Source organism: Astatotilapia calliptera, chromosome 18 (assembly GCF_900246225.1).
Source record: "Astatotilapia calliptera chromosome 18, fAstCal1.2, whole genome shotgun sequence".
Classification (NCBI taxonomy): Eukaryota; Metazoa; Chordata; class Actinopteri; order Cichliformes; family Cichlidae; genus Astatotilapia; species Astatotilapia calliptera.
Genome location: NC_039319.1, coordinates 22,440,131 through 22,454,549, shown reverse-complemented (window position 1 = coordinate 22,454,549; position 14,419 = coordinate 22,440,131). Strand labels below are relative to the sequence as shown.

Genomic DNA, 14,419 nt, shown 5'->3' with positions numbered 1-14,419 from the left:
CACTCCCTTGTCATTGTGTTGCCATTGTCTAGACTGTGCAACCAGTGCCAAGAGGGGGAATCAGTATCTACTTATAGCAGCATGTTTCACTCTTCCTCTCTCCCAAAGCTGCTGACTCTTTCTTAATTAAATGGATGCTTGAAGTCGGTAGGCTCAGGCACAATTTGCTCTTATGTCACCGGATATCTTGACGATCTTTTCCCACTTGTGGGATTTTATGATGTATTTTGTTTTTGGTCGTTTCCAGGGGAGCTCACCAGCAGGCCTTATAATAGTGTTATACAGCCATTTTTTCTTGCCATAAATGCGTTTTTAGGCAGACTCAGGCATTAGTGACCCAGTTAGATTACAGCATTGATCTACTGGAAACTAACAACAGACTAATGTTTCCATCAGAGTTACATTTTGGCATGTAAACTGCATTTGAAGCAATCTGAGGTGTGGTAGGATGGGGTGGGATGTGTGGGTGCATGAGAGGTAGGAGGAGCGGCTAACAAGTGGACAGCAGTCAGTCCTCCAGCAGCAGCCCTCAGTCGCACTCTGCACCTCCTGCACTAAGGAGTCCCTTTTCAGTAGTTCAAGGAAGCTTCGCGTTTTCATGGAGGGCTGGATCACCTGTGGACTTTGGCTAATCGCCTTTCTCTCTAGCTGTGGGCTGCTCTCGGCTTTCAACTTGGACACCGACAATGTCCAGCGGAAGACCGGAGACCCCGGGAGCCTGTTCGGCTTCTCTCTCGCCATGCACCGGCAGCTCCTTCCGCAGGAAAAGAGAATGTAAGTGTCAGAGTTTTGCTTTTAAAGGATAAAATGTCCGGAGGCTGTTAATGGAATTGTTTTTTTCCTTGAAAGACACCTCAGTGTGTTTAAAATGAACTCCAGTATACATATAATTATACATATACATATAATTAAATTATTACTGCACAATACACACTTTAGACGGCTGGAAGAAAAAAAAAATCCGCCTAAAACTACTTTTGGGAGCCGCAGACCGCAAGTGAGTTACCTCAGCAGCACCGCAAGTAGGCCTGTACGTGATCAGGTCAGGTCAGGTTTGTCAGGTACGACACATTTCCACCAACAGCTTCTTCTCCTTCTTCTTTAGGCCACACGAGCTCTTATAAGTTTAACTCGATGCCCGTCTTTCTTGTTAATATTTCCTTCTTTCAGGTTACTTATTTGTGAGTTTTCATTGGAGCTAGAAGGCAACTCTTTGTGCGCTTGCACGCGGCGCGCGTTCACATTCCTCCTTTCTTGTTGACTTCAACCGGGACCCAGCCTTGACTTTTTTGGGGGGGGCAAAACATCTCAGTGAATCACTGTTGGTATTTTCTTGGGCACTATTTCAGAGGGGACTGTCACCCTGCATAAAGAACAAGTGCCATCAAGTGGTCACTGATTGGAACAGCCTGATTATAAACTGACCTCAGAGCAGATAACTTAAGACTTTTTCCCCCTCCGGCAGACTGAAGGTTCATGTCCTGCTTTATTTTAAACTGCACGGTAGTCTCAGCAATTCTTAGTAATTCATTGATATTTAATTTACATTTTATTTACAAAGACATTTCACAATCACATCTGACCCAGATGGATTAATTGATTACTTCACTTTTATATCTGCCTTGATTCTAGTACGAATGAAGATGTTACACATTACCAGCATTAATGTACTTCCTAGCTAAACAGACAACCAGGTTACACATGGAAATCTGCCCTGTCGGAAAAAAGCGTCTCTGTTAGAATTTGTGTCTCTTCTGTAGCTACTTACATGTACTTACATGCTTCACTATATGCAACACTATATGGTTTGACCATTTCAGTCATGCGATATGTTGTTCAGGTTGTATTATGTAATCTAGAGTATCCGAGTGAAAGCTGTCACATTTTAACTTTTAACTGTACATTACGAGCGGTGCAGACAGCATAAGTGCCTCCAGTAGAGACTAAGATGTAATCATGGGAATAATATGTGTAAAGTGCATCTATTAACTGGCTTTTTCCACACAAAAAAATCAATATTCAGGCATTCCTATGTTTTGCATAGATAAAGTAAAATTATGGTTTAAGTTGAGTTAACTTGTATTTGCTTAATTATTAACCCCAACCTCACAACACCACTGTACGCCCAGCAGTGATTAAAACCCCTAGTTTTATACCTTCTCCACAGCTGTTAAATACACAGTTTAAACTTTACACACTCCTGCTACTGCTGCACCTTCACACACACACACACACACACACACACACACACACACACACACACACACACACACACACACACACACACACACACACACACACACACACACACACACACGGTGCCAGTTTCTGTCTTAGCTCCAGGCTAAATGAAAGACACATGGTGATCTGCACGAGACTGAAGCTATAAGCTATCACAAAGTCAGCTTCAGGTTAAATACAAGAAAACAGAAAAGTCTGTTAAAAAAGGGGAAAAAATACTTGTATGTAGGAATAACGTAGAATGAACTTTTAGTGGAGGCGTCAGATGCTCCAGTGTTGGATGCTTAGGTAGTTGTAACTATTTTTCGACTGCTCTGTGAGAGGGAAAAGAAAACCTTTGAAGCAAAACCATAAATTAAAATATGCTGACTTCTAACTATCAGGTGCACGTGTTGTGATATGTGTGTGTGTGTTGGAGTATAAAGCCATGTCTGTTTTTTGCAAGTAACTGTTAGAGAAGTGTGCGCTCACTGTGGATGCTGTATCTGTGTGTCTGCACTTGCATTCGTGTCCCGACAGTGGATGTGTGTGCACATGTGAGTGCCTGTTTGGTGGGTTTTAATGGTGCTGATGCATGCTGTGGCTGAGCAGTGAGGCGTTGCCTTGTTGTCAGTCATTTGGAAAACTGTCAGAGAGCTCAGTGTGCTGCTTGCTTTATACATTCCTGACCTGGGGCAAAATAGGGATAGATAGATAGATAGATAGATAGATAGATAGATAGATAGATAGATAGATAGATAGATAGATAGATAGATAGATAGATAGATAGATAGATAGATAGATAGATAGATAGATAGATTGATTGATTGATTGATTGATTGATTCAATAGTTCAATAACATCCATTCCAGAAAACTGTGTGCTAATGTGTTTTTAGTGTCTCTGTACCTGTGTACCTCCATGTTTGTCTCCTCTGGGTGTGCACTATTAGTCACAGTTCTTTGCAGGCCATGCATGCCAACTTGTATTCAGACTTATTTCACAGTGTTTGTGCCCTACAGGTATCAGTGTTGCAAGTTCCTGCAGGAGACGGCAGGACCTGAATATGCATGTGCGCACACATCTGTATGTGTGTATGTGTGTAGCATTCCATGCTTCTTCATAATTGCCAGATGGAGCTGTCTATATAATAAAGTCAAGAGGGAAAGCACAAAATACATAAGTGGAGAGACGAGGGAGAAGGAGGAGACCAAGTGAGAGTTTAGGGTATTTTAAGAGGTCGGATCGAGTGTGAGAAATGTGTGGGAGAAAGTAAATGCATATGTGTGTGTATTTCTGTGGGATTTGTGAAATAATATGACTCTGGAGAGATGGAAACATGGAACAAGAAGAGTAAAGAATTTAGAAACAGGCTGTGAGTTTCAGTAGTTTCAGTGATATTGACAGTATCTTGCTGTCAGTGTCTTTTTAATACCAAATCAACTCAGTGTATTAGTGTATGTGGGCTGTGTATTGCGTAAAGAACACATATGAGAGCCAGATTCCCCTGAGGATAGTTTTGGTTATCCAACATCAAAGAGAAAGGAGGGGAAGCTGAAGAAAAGAAAGAGGTAATGGCTGAAAAACGCTGAGAGGAACACAAATCAGGTGTACATCTGGGCACCAAATACAAGCATTTTTCAGCCAGTAAGATTCAGTGAACTCGATGCTGGCAGAAAGATGGAGAGAGAAGTTGGGCAACATGTCATGAACCTCTGTATCTGAAGGCCATTTGGAAGTAAATGCCTGTAGTTGATAGGGCGCCACTGACTGTTACTAGGCAACGGGTTGTGTCTTAAGCCGGCAGCCAGTTCACTGCTGTAAAAAGAAAAAGAAAAGGAAAAGACACACCTCTCCCGATGGGACGTCTCTCCAGTGGCTTTTCTAAACTATCTGTTGCGATACACAGGACGAGCTGATCTGTGTGTTTAACTGCTGCCTCTATGCGTGCGACCGTCAATGCACAGCTGGACCCAAACACACACACACTCTCTCTTTTTAGTTGTCTTAGTTCTTCCTGTGGTCTACGTCGTACGTCGGGCCTTCCGCCGCTGGTGGTAAATGATTAGATTAACAGCCGGGTCACTGTCAGCGAAGCCGCACATCAGCTGTATCACACTTCCTGACACATCGTGTCATGTGACAAAAAGGTTTTAATGTGCAGCAATAAAAATAATTCCTATTCTTTGCTAAATGTTTTTGTGTTTTAGAAATTGCGCAGTAGACTAACGTCACTTTCAGCTCCCAACAAACCCATTATTGTTAGTTGGATTTACTTCAAAGAAAATCAGCTGATTGAGTATATATATATATATATATATATATATATATATATAGAGAGAGAGAGAGAGAGAGAGATTTTTTTTAAAATCTCCTATTCATTGTTATTACTTCTTGTGTCCCAGAGGATACTGGGAGCGGATATGCATCCACTGGAATTCACTGTTAGCCTACCGGTTCTCTTTTTGAGGTGATGACTCACTAAAATTGAGCTCATTGCAAGAATTTTAGTGTGATAACATGTTTTCTGTTTTTTGCATACTGAGCTTGGAGCTGGAGAGTTGACTCCAGACTTTGTGGTATGAACCGTCAAGTGTCATTCACGTCCCCTTATAATTTAAAAAAGGCTGGATGGGACACTTAATGGGTGGATAACAGCAAAAATTATAGTGTTCTGGTTTCTGAAACAAGGCCAAACCAATCCAGTGGTTGAAACAGGATAAACAAAGTGTACTTGTCCGTCGTGCAAAAGGAGCCTACGGAAGAGAAATTTACTCCAAATGTACGTGACTATTTGGACATCTATCTGCCATTTTTTGTATGCCATAAATAGTTGTGATTACCCATCACCCTTGCTGGAGTTAGTATTCATCATGATTTATACTGCCTCAGTAGGCTGGCTGTTTAGTTTGATATCTACCATTTTCGGTGTCTGTACAGCTGGTATGATGGTTTCATAAAGCCTCAGCTTTTTACTCTGCTATATGTTTCAGGATGGTGTTTGTATCTGAGGATGCTTTGTATTTCAGCTAAAATGGCTTTTCTTTATTTTATCTGTGGATGACAGTTTGCCGGACGACCTTAACTCTGAAGGTCAGCGATCAGACCAAGCAAGCTGGATAAAGACGGATCATTGTACTGGCAGTGCTTTACTCTCTCCCTTGAAAACCCGTGTAGAGTTTAATTTCAACGGATGACATTGTTGACTTGATTCACTTTGTAGGAAACCCTGATATCTGGAGGCCCATCATCGATGGCTGGGTGTGGCATTTGCCCTTTTTTTGGACCACAAAGGCAGAGTCTGTGTATATGTGTGTGTGTGCAATCATCCTCAGCAGGCGACCTGAAAGGATTCTTTGACTCAGTTTGACTGTTCACTGTGAGGACATGGAACATCAGTTTTGTGGCGGATGTGCATATGTGTTTGTGAGTCTGTGTGTATGTGTGAGTATCAGTGGAATGTGTGATCATTTTCTGTGCAAGTGAAAGAAATGCCAGATTGTACCTCATGCTAATAAATGTATGTCAGAACAGAGTAACAATGAGTGTTTGATTGTAGTGCGTATGGGCCTGATTCATACATGCATCTGTTGCAGGCTGCTGGTTGGTGCCCCGAGAGCAAAAGCTTTGAGCCGTCAAAAATCTGCCGTGACAGGAGGGCTCTACAATTGTGACATGAGCACCACAACCAGTGACTGCAGCAGGGTTATCTTTGATAATGACGGTGAGACATTAGCTGACATTTGAGCATTTTTACTTAATATGAATTTGGTCATTTTAAACATTAAGTCGAGTTGCAATGTCTTCTCTGTGCCTGTTTTTATCCCTGCGTAGAGAATAAGGCCACAGAGGACAAAGAAAATCAGTGGATGGGAGTGACAGTCAAAAGTCAGGGACCAGGAGGCCAGGTTGTGGTAAGGTTTTTTTTTTGTATCTGAACACAAATTTAACTAGAAAAATTTGCATTTCCTGCGAAAATGCTGTGTGGATGCCTTACGCTGAAGATGTATGGTGAAAAAAGCTGAAAAAGTTGAGAAAAAAAACAAAAACAAAACATTGCCCTGAGCAGGATTCGAACCTGGCCCTCCTGGTCTAAAGGTAGCTATTTAGCTCACTGAGCCAACCTCTTTCTCACAAAGAAGAGGTGGCGAGATTGACAATTGTGCTGAAATGAGCAGAAGCTGCTCAGAATTGTGCTGATAAGAGGTGGAAAGGATGAAAATTTTACAGAAGAGGTGAATAAGCAGAATTTCTGCTGAAAAGAGTTGAATGAGCAGAATTTCTGCTGAAAAGAGGTTTTTTCTGAAAACAGCAGAAAAAACTTAAAATTTTGCTGAAAAGAGTTCAATGAGTAGAATTCTGCTGAAAAGAGGTGTTTGCTGAAAACAGCTGAAAAAGCTGGTATTTTTGCTGAAAAGTGGTGAAAAAACTTAAAATTCTGCTGAAAAGAGGTGAAAAAGTTTAACTGTTGACTGAAAGAAATGTTGCCATAAGCGGGATTTGAACCCGGGCCTCCCAGTCTGTGAACGGACGCTCATCTCACTGAGCTAAAACACAGGTCAAGCCGGCAAGGAAAATCAGTGAGGCCACTGATAATATGGCAGAAATAGGCAAAAAATATTGCAAAAAAAATTCAATATCTCAAAAAGTATAGAAGTTATGAGCACCAAAAGATATAGCACCCATTAGCAGAAATAGCAGAATTTTTTAAAGGTTGAACGGAGCTTGAAGGTTGAAGGAGTAGTTAACGTCCAAAAAACGTACGGAAGCAACTAGAATAATAAAGAATAAAGAGAAACAGGAACTCAATTGTGTGGATGCCTATGGCATCCACACAATTATTACTGTTTAGTTGTTCAAACAGATGGTTATTAATGTAACGACAAATTGATATTGTCAAAAAAATAACCGTCGTCTCTCCAACAAAGCACACCTTAGTCTCATTCACTGCACTTAACTGTGTCTGCTTCCCCTGGCAGACCTGTGCTCATCGCTACCAGCGCCGGGCCAATGTGGGCTCAGAGTTGTTGGAATCTCGTGACATAATTGGCCGCTGCTACGTGCTGAGTCAGTCATTAAAAACGAACTCAAATGAGAATGGAGAAGGAGGTGGATGGTATTTTTGTGACCAGAGGCCCAGAGGCCACGAGATGTTTGGTTCCTGCCAGCAGGGCCTCTCTGCTACATTCGACAAGGACTACCACTACATCATCTTTGGGGCTCCTGGAGCTTACAACTGGAAAGGTAGTGTGCATGCATATGTTTACTGTGAAATGTAATAAATCTACTTTGTATGAATTTTTTTTCCCAGCTATCAGAATAGAGGAATGTGCTTGTGAGGATTATTTCAGTCAATACTTACAAGCCTCCCCTCTGCTTTCGTCTTGAAGGTATAGTACGCGTGGAGCAGAAAAATGACTCTTTCATAGAAAGGGGCATCTTTGATGATGGTCCATATGAGGCAGGAGACGAGAACCAAAAGAACCCTGACCTGGTCCCTGTTCCTGCCAGTAGCTACCTGGGTAAAAACTATAACCTGACTGTGATTCCAGTAATTCGCTTTATACAGAGACATATTTTCTAGCACTTCATGGTTCTTTGATTATTTAAGGAATCGCTTCTTTGTCTCTTTGTGTCAGGCTTCTCCCTGGACTCAGGTAAACATTTGACTAAGAAAGGCCAGCTAACAGTGGTGGCTGGAGCTCCCAGAGCAAACCACAGTGGAGCGGTGGTACTGCTAAAGACAGATGGCCAAACAAGCAACATATTAGTTAAAGAGTTCTCACTAGAAGGCGAGGGGTTGGCTTCATCTTTTGGCTACGATCTTACGGTGCTGGATCTCAACAAGGATGGGTGAGTGATGCCGGATGATACAAACAGCAACCTGCAACTTCTGCACCGTCGCTGTTGCTACTGTGGCTTTATTCTAATGAATGTGCAATGCTGTTTTCTTTATTAGCTGGGAGGACATTGTGGTGGGGGCACCACAGTACTTTGAGAAGGATGGAGATATTGGAGGAGCTGTCTACGTCTACATCAACAACGCTGGAAAGTGGAACAAAGTAACACCCACCAGAATAGATGGACCCTTGGACTCAATGTTTGGCCTGGCTGTAGAAAACCTGGGAGACATCAATCTGGATCGTTATGATGGTGAGCATGCAATAGTTCTGCATATACACGTATACTGTGGTCTGCTAGTCAGTCTTGACATCAGCAGAAATACATAACCACCCTGTTGTTGTTCTCCATGCCAGATTTTGCAGTGGGAGCTCCTTATGATGATAAGGGCAAAGGGAAGGTTTACATCTACTATGGATCAGCTACAGGACAAATCTCTCCAAAAGCCTCACAGGTACACAATAAACACCTGATTTCTATCTTTCTACTCTCCTGTTATGCCTGTTAGTTGTGGCAGAAAAGTGCTGCCAAGCTGCCAAGTGCTCAACAAAGGGGAATAGTCATGTTATTTTGAATAGGCGCCATAAAATGACACGTGCTTTGGCTTGGCATTATGAATTCGCTGCCCCGAATTCACATTTTTATACACAGATTTGAGCCGGCACTCTGGACTTCTTGGAGAAGTCATGAAGCATAACATTCAACCAATAAAACATGATTTTCTGTTCTGGAATTGAAGTAAATAACTATAATTTAGCATCTTAATTAGAATAATATTTTTTTAAAAGATAGCGTGCTTTTAGTATCTGGATGTATGCTGTACAATACGTGGCTTTGATGACGGTATGTGTTCCTCCTCCGTCAGGTGCTGCCTGGTCCTTCAGGAGTGAAACTGTTTGGCTACTCTTTGGCGGGAAACATGGACTTGGATTACAACTCCTACCCTGACCTGGCTGTCGGATCCCTCTCAGACTCTGTCTTCGTCTACAAGTGCGTGAGCTGGCGCATGGATCACATTGTGTTATCTCTCGTCCTGTTTACTTAAAAGCTCACCGAGTCGTCTCTTCATAGAGCCCGTCCGGTTATTGACATCCAGAAGAAAATCACAATCACACCAAAGGAAATTGACCTCCTCAAAAACAACTGTGAAAACAATAACAAGTTCTGGTGCGTGTACCCAATCTGTTATTGAATTTCTAAACTTCTTCAACACTGAGCTGTAAAACTGTGCTCTGTCTGACTGTACATAAATTGGATTGTGTCCCCAGCTTGACTATTAAAGCGTGCTTCTCCTACTCTGCCAATCCTGTGAGTTATGCTCCAAAACTGGGTAGGTTGAGGCACAATTTTTTTTCTCCTTAGTTTGCAACAATCTTCATTATTGCATTTTCTCCCCTTATTATCATAGCAATACTTCACTTTCACTTACAATGTATTTCTTTCTCTGTTGCATCCAGAGGTCAAATACACCCTTGCGGCAGACACTGAAAACAGGAAGAATAATCTTAAAACTAGGGCGGCCTTCATTAACTCCTCCCCTGGCAGTAGCCATGAATCCTCAGGGACCATCACTTTGGACAGGAAAGGAGTGGAACAGTGCATTGAACGACAACTCGCCTTGCAGGTATCGAAGGTTTCTGCATTCTCTCGCGATCCAAGTTAACTGCCGGTGGCGCGTAATGCTTTGTTTATGTTGTCGTGCTTCAGGAAAATATTCGAGACAAGCTACGCGGGATCCCCATTGATGTGTCTGTGGAAATCATTGGTGGCAGACGTAAACGCAGACAGAGCTCAGGTCCTGGGCTGCAGCCGGTCCTGGATGCTAAAGCGTCACAGCCAACTCGATCAGTGGTGTGTGTGCCCATCTTATTCAGTTTATGTGATGTCTCCTCCTATTCTGTGTTATTTCTTAAATGTGAAAATGTTGTTTGCAGGTGGAGTTCATGAAGACCGGTTGTGGGTCTGACAATGTGTGTCAGAGCAATCTGAAGATGGAATATAACTATGGCCACTGGAACGATGAAAAATTCATTCCGTTACCAAAGTAAGATTATAAAAACACTTTTCTTTCTCTCGTTTTCTTCTTTTTTAAAATTTAATTTAAAATGCTCATCCTGAGATGCGTTCGCACACTGTTTCCCTGCACCAAGCTGTGAAAGATGTGCACACTTCATCAAACGGGCTCACGATTTGTGTGTGTTTGAAGGGAGAATGGTGTGCCGGTGCTCTCACTCAGTAACCAGAAGGAAATCGCCTTAGAGGTCAGCGTGAGCAATGCAGGTGGGGATGATGCGTACGAAGCCTCCATGATCGCTTCTTTTCCTAGCTCCTTAACCTACTCTGCAACCCGCTTGCTTAATAAAGTAAGTGTGTCTGATACTCTCTCTCTCTCTCTCTCACATACACAGACACCCACTTTAGTTCTGATTTGGACTTATTATTGATTTCAGGTAAACTGCCAAGCCAATAGAAATGGTTCTCTGGTCGATTGTGATCTTGGAAATCCCTTTGAAAAGGGAGAAATGGTGAGCGAAAAATCACAGTTTGGCACCATCTAATTCACCTCCACATGTATAAATATTAACACTTAATAAAATAATAATAAGAGCACGGAATAAAATATGGATCTCTGTATGTTTATAGACCACCTTCTACATTATTTTGGGTACAGCTGGCATATCTTTCAACACCTCTGAAGTAGAGGTTAATCTTCAACTGAAAACGTAAGTACATCCGAGCTTGTAATCCTGCAGCCCCAACTGCTAAATAACACTGGTTGCACCTGCAAATGCAATAGCTACACTACTGGAATATAACAAACTTAGTTTATGTATGTTAGAATAAAATTTGTAGTTTGATATCTGTGTAAATATTGTTTCAACAGAACTAGCATGCAGCAATTAGTGCCGGTCAAAGCAAAGGCAAAGGTGGCCATTGAGTTACAACTCTCTGTGTCAGGGTAAGAAACATGCATATACATAAATGTGCAGGAAACACATAGATGTGCACTGACTCATGCTGGCTACTGTGTATTTTTTCTCTCTGCAGACAAGCCACGCCATCTCAGGTCTACTTTACGGGAGATGTCAAAGGCGAGACGGCCATTAAAACTGAAAGTGACATTGGCAGTGCCATCACACATCACTTCAGAGTGAGTACAGGAAAAGCAACTAGATCGTTCATTTATTTTCCTGAATTTATCGTTAATCCAACAATTTTGTGTTCTGAACGGGGCGAGTAAGAACATTTCAACTTAAATTGTACTACTTCCTGTTTTTACAGATAATCAACTTGGGAAGGCCTTTGACTGATTTTGGGACCGCCACTCTCATCATTGACTGGCCAAAGGAGACAGCGGATGGAAAGTGGCTGCTTTACCTGATGAAAATCACTACCACGGGAGGGGATCAGATAGAGTGCACACCTAAAAGTGAGATTAATCCTCTTAAAAAGGTAAAACGCCACGTTAATGTGTCATCGCCATCCTCCCATGAAAGAATTTATAAATGTATTTTATTTTGACAAGATGTTGAGTTAATGGCAATAAGCTAAATACATTTCTTTTCTTATTTCAGGAAGAAAACACAAGAAAGAGGAGAGAAGTCTCAGGAACACAGGGGAGTGATGAGGGCACTATTTTACGCTTAATTGAGAGCAAGAAATCAAAAACTCTGGTAATGCAACCTTTTGTTTGTTCTAGACTATTACATTATTTTATGCACCTTTCAGCCAGCTGAACGGGCATTTGGCAGTAACTTTGTACTCCCTTGTCAACAGTCTTGTGACGATGGGGCAAAATGTGTGAAGATAAGGTGCCCTCTGCGGAGCCTGGACAGTAATGCAGCCATCAGTCTTCACTCTCGCCTCTGGAATAGCACCTTCATCGAGGTAAGTGGTTGTACTCAGTTGTTATCTCTGGATTTGAAAAAAGGAAACCCCAAATGTTTTTCAATGGCAACAGTGTAATCTATATTCGGTATTTAATCTCAAAAATAACAGTTGAATTATGATAACATGGGTTGATACAACTGTTATTGTTGACCTCAAGACTGCAGTTTTTTACTAAAGGGCCCAAACCATCACACCACCAGCTGCCTGACAGCGTTACAGTGTTAACTGTCAATATTACATCCCCCAAAAAGTTCAGTCTTCCAGCTGTTACTGACTTAATGTGGGAGGTTTTTTTCCCCTGCTGGTGGAAATTTAGACATAAAGAAATAACATATGGGTTTCAGGGGTTAAAGCATCTTTATTGACATGAATCTCTACTTTTGTATTTCCTTTGATTTGATTCACCTTTTCTTCAAACAGGATTATTCCAAGTTACATCATGTGGAGGTGATAGTCAACGCTGCTCTGCACCTTGATAACGTAAAGAACACCGTTCGGATGAACGCTAATACGCAGGTAATTGAACATAGCGGCAGATTTTACACAGTTCTGTGCACCCTCTAAACATAAAGCCTGAGTTTTTGTACAGTATACAGAGAACACTATGACATCACGTTTTGCCACTTCGCTGTGTTCCCTAGGTGAGACTGACGGCCTTCCCAGAGAGGCGTGAGGCTCGGTATGGGGGAGTGCCGTGGTGGATCATCGTGCTGTCCATCCTGTTCGGGCTACTGTTGCTGGCCCTGCTGGCTTTCCTTCTTTGGAAGGTAGGGCTAGAGGAGAACAGACCCTATCCCAGTAGTCCTACGTTTTACTGATAAAGCCTTCAGGCTTAAATCTGTGAACGTCTAGCAGTCTGTGAAGCACCTTGTACAGAACAACTGTCACTATTTATTATAGCGATTGCACATATTTTCTAATAATTTGCCTCTCCTCAGTGTGGAGTCTTTGGGAAAAAGAATAAAGAGGACCCGTCAGACAAAGAGAGACTGACACCAAATGCATAAAAAAAAGAGACAGAGGGTAAAATTACCCAGCCTATCATGACTGAGTGAAACCTTTTTTGTCTTGCTCCTCCTTGCTGCAAAAGTGCTGCTTTCTGGTACTAGGCAGGCTGTGGGCAATTCTCACACTGTGACGTGCCATTTAAGAAAACAAAAACAAAGTGTGTATTACTACATGCATGGCCAGGGGAGGTGATGGCTGATAAGCAACGACTGTTTCTTAAAGCTCTAAGGAGGACTCGGGGTAACTTCTGCATCTCTTTGATTTCATCCCCTTTTCTGTCTCCAGTTTGTTTTCTTGCTGTTACACCTGCACTCACACGGTCTGAAGGTTTCTTTCACTCTACATTTAAAAACGGGGGACACTGAACACCTTTTCTTCCTGTATAGAGGAGCGCAGATGGCTCATCTACGCCTCTTATGGGATTAATTGCATTTTGGCACCTGTGAAAGAGACCGATGACAAACATCTCAAACCGCTTGGCTTTCTCTGAACGTCTTTAAATGGCCTCGTTCTCAAACCGAATACTGAGTTTTGTTTTCCCTCTTTTCTCTGCAGTGTGGCTTTTTTAAACGTGCCAAATACGAAGATAAGGTTCCCAGTTACAACGCAGTTCGGATCAAACGGGAGGAGAGGGTGATAAATTCTGGAAATGCTAACTGGGAAAACCTGGAAAAGAAACCCTGGATGACAACCTGGCATGACAATGAACACTATTCTTAACAGCCAATGAAAAACCACAGATTTACCGTCGCTTACGGATGAACTCCAGTTTCATAAATTTCCTGCTGCCTTGCCTTTGTACAGTGAGGACTGTAAATAATCAAATGTGTTTAAAAAAAAAAAAAAAAAAAAATACAGGATCAAACATTACGCTTCAGGGGCTGATTTGATGTTTAATAAGTCTTCATGAATCACTGGAAGGAGATGTGCTGTGTGGGACATGGTCCAGCACCACAACCATCGGAGCTTTGGTGCTTGTGTTGTGGAAATTCAGTGTTGGGGTTAAAATGTTTCTGAATGTATTGGACAATTTTTTTGTACGTTTTGGAAAAAGTTCGTATTTATTCTCACAAGGAGTATCTTCCGTTACACGCTCTACAGACCAAAGAATCATGCAGTGCAAACAAGTGACTTCTTTTTCCTTTTTTAAAAACTAAAGCTGTATTAGCTTCCCATATTTTTTTAAATCTACCACACATCTGCCTTTAAAGTGCCTCCGACTGACAGATACTGCAGTTTCTCTACAGTTTGAGAACTTGGGCTGTAGATATCCACTGTACAATTCATCTTTTGAAATTACTACATTGTAACAAAATAGCCCGACAGCAAACAAATAAACTTTTTTTTTTTAAATATCCGTGTTCCCTGGGGTGTGATTACACTGAATGAGCATTAGCAAC

General features: G+C 41.9%; 1 protein-coding gene across 2 annotated transcripts; it reads left to right on the top strand.

Annotated features, from left to right (window-relative positions):
* Positions 1 to 514: 514 nt before the first annotated feature.
* Positions 515 to 14,372, top strand: LOC113011052 (integrin alpha-6-like). 2 transcript variants are annotated; one of them, XM_026150419.1, is made up of 26 exons: positions 515 to 774; positions 5,816 to 5,943; positions 6,054 to 6,133; positions 7,199 to 7,463; positions 7,610 to 7,741; positions 7,859 to 8,072; positions 8,179 to 8,372; positions 8,477 to 8,574; positions 8,986 to 9,110; positions 9,192 to 9,287; positions 9,389 to 9,450; positions 9,578 to 9,744; positions 9,828 to 9,971; positions 10,055 to 10,164; positions 10,327 to 10,483; positions 10,571 to 10,645; positions 10,764 to 10,843; positions 11,005 to 11,079; positions 11,169 to 11,271; positions 11,403 to 11,573; positions 11,696 to 11,794; positions 11,898 to 12,008; positions 12,432 to 12,527; positions 12,653 to 12,778; positions 12,950 to 13,034; positions 13,575 to 13,637. In XM_026150419.1, the coding sequence occupies exons 1-25, from the start codon at positions 599 to 601 to the stop codon at positions 13,016 to 13,018; spliced, it is 3,153 nt and encodes a 1,050-aa protein (XP_026006204.1). In that variant the 5' UTR covers positions 515 to 598; the 3' UTR covers positions 13,019 to 13,034; positions 13,575 to 13,637. The 2 variants fall into 2 exon arrangements, with proteins under 2 accessions (XP_026006204.1, XP_026006203.1); XM_026150418.1 differs by lacking the exon at positions 12,950 to 13,034 and having other exon boundaries at positions 516 to 774; positions 13,575 to 14,372.
* Positions 14,373 to 14,419: the final 47 nt, after the last annotated feature.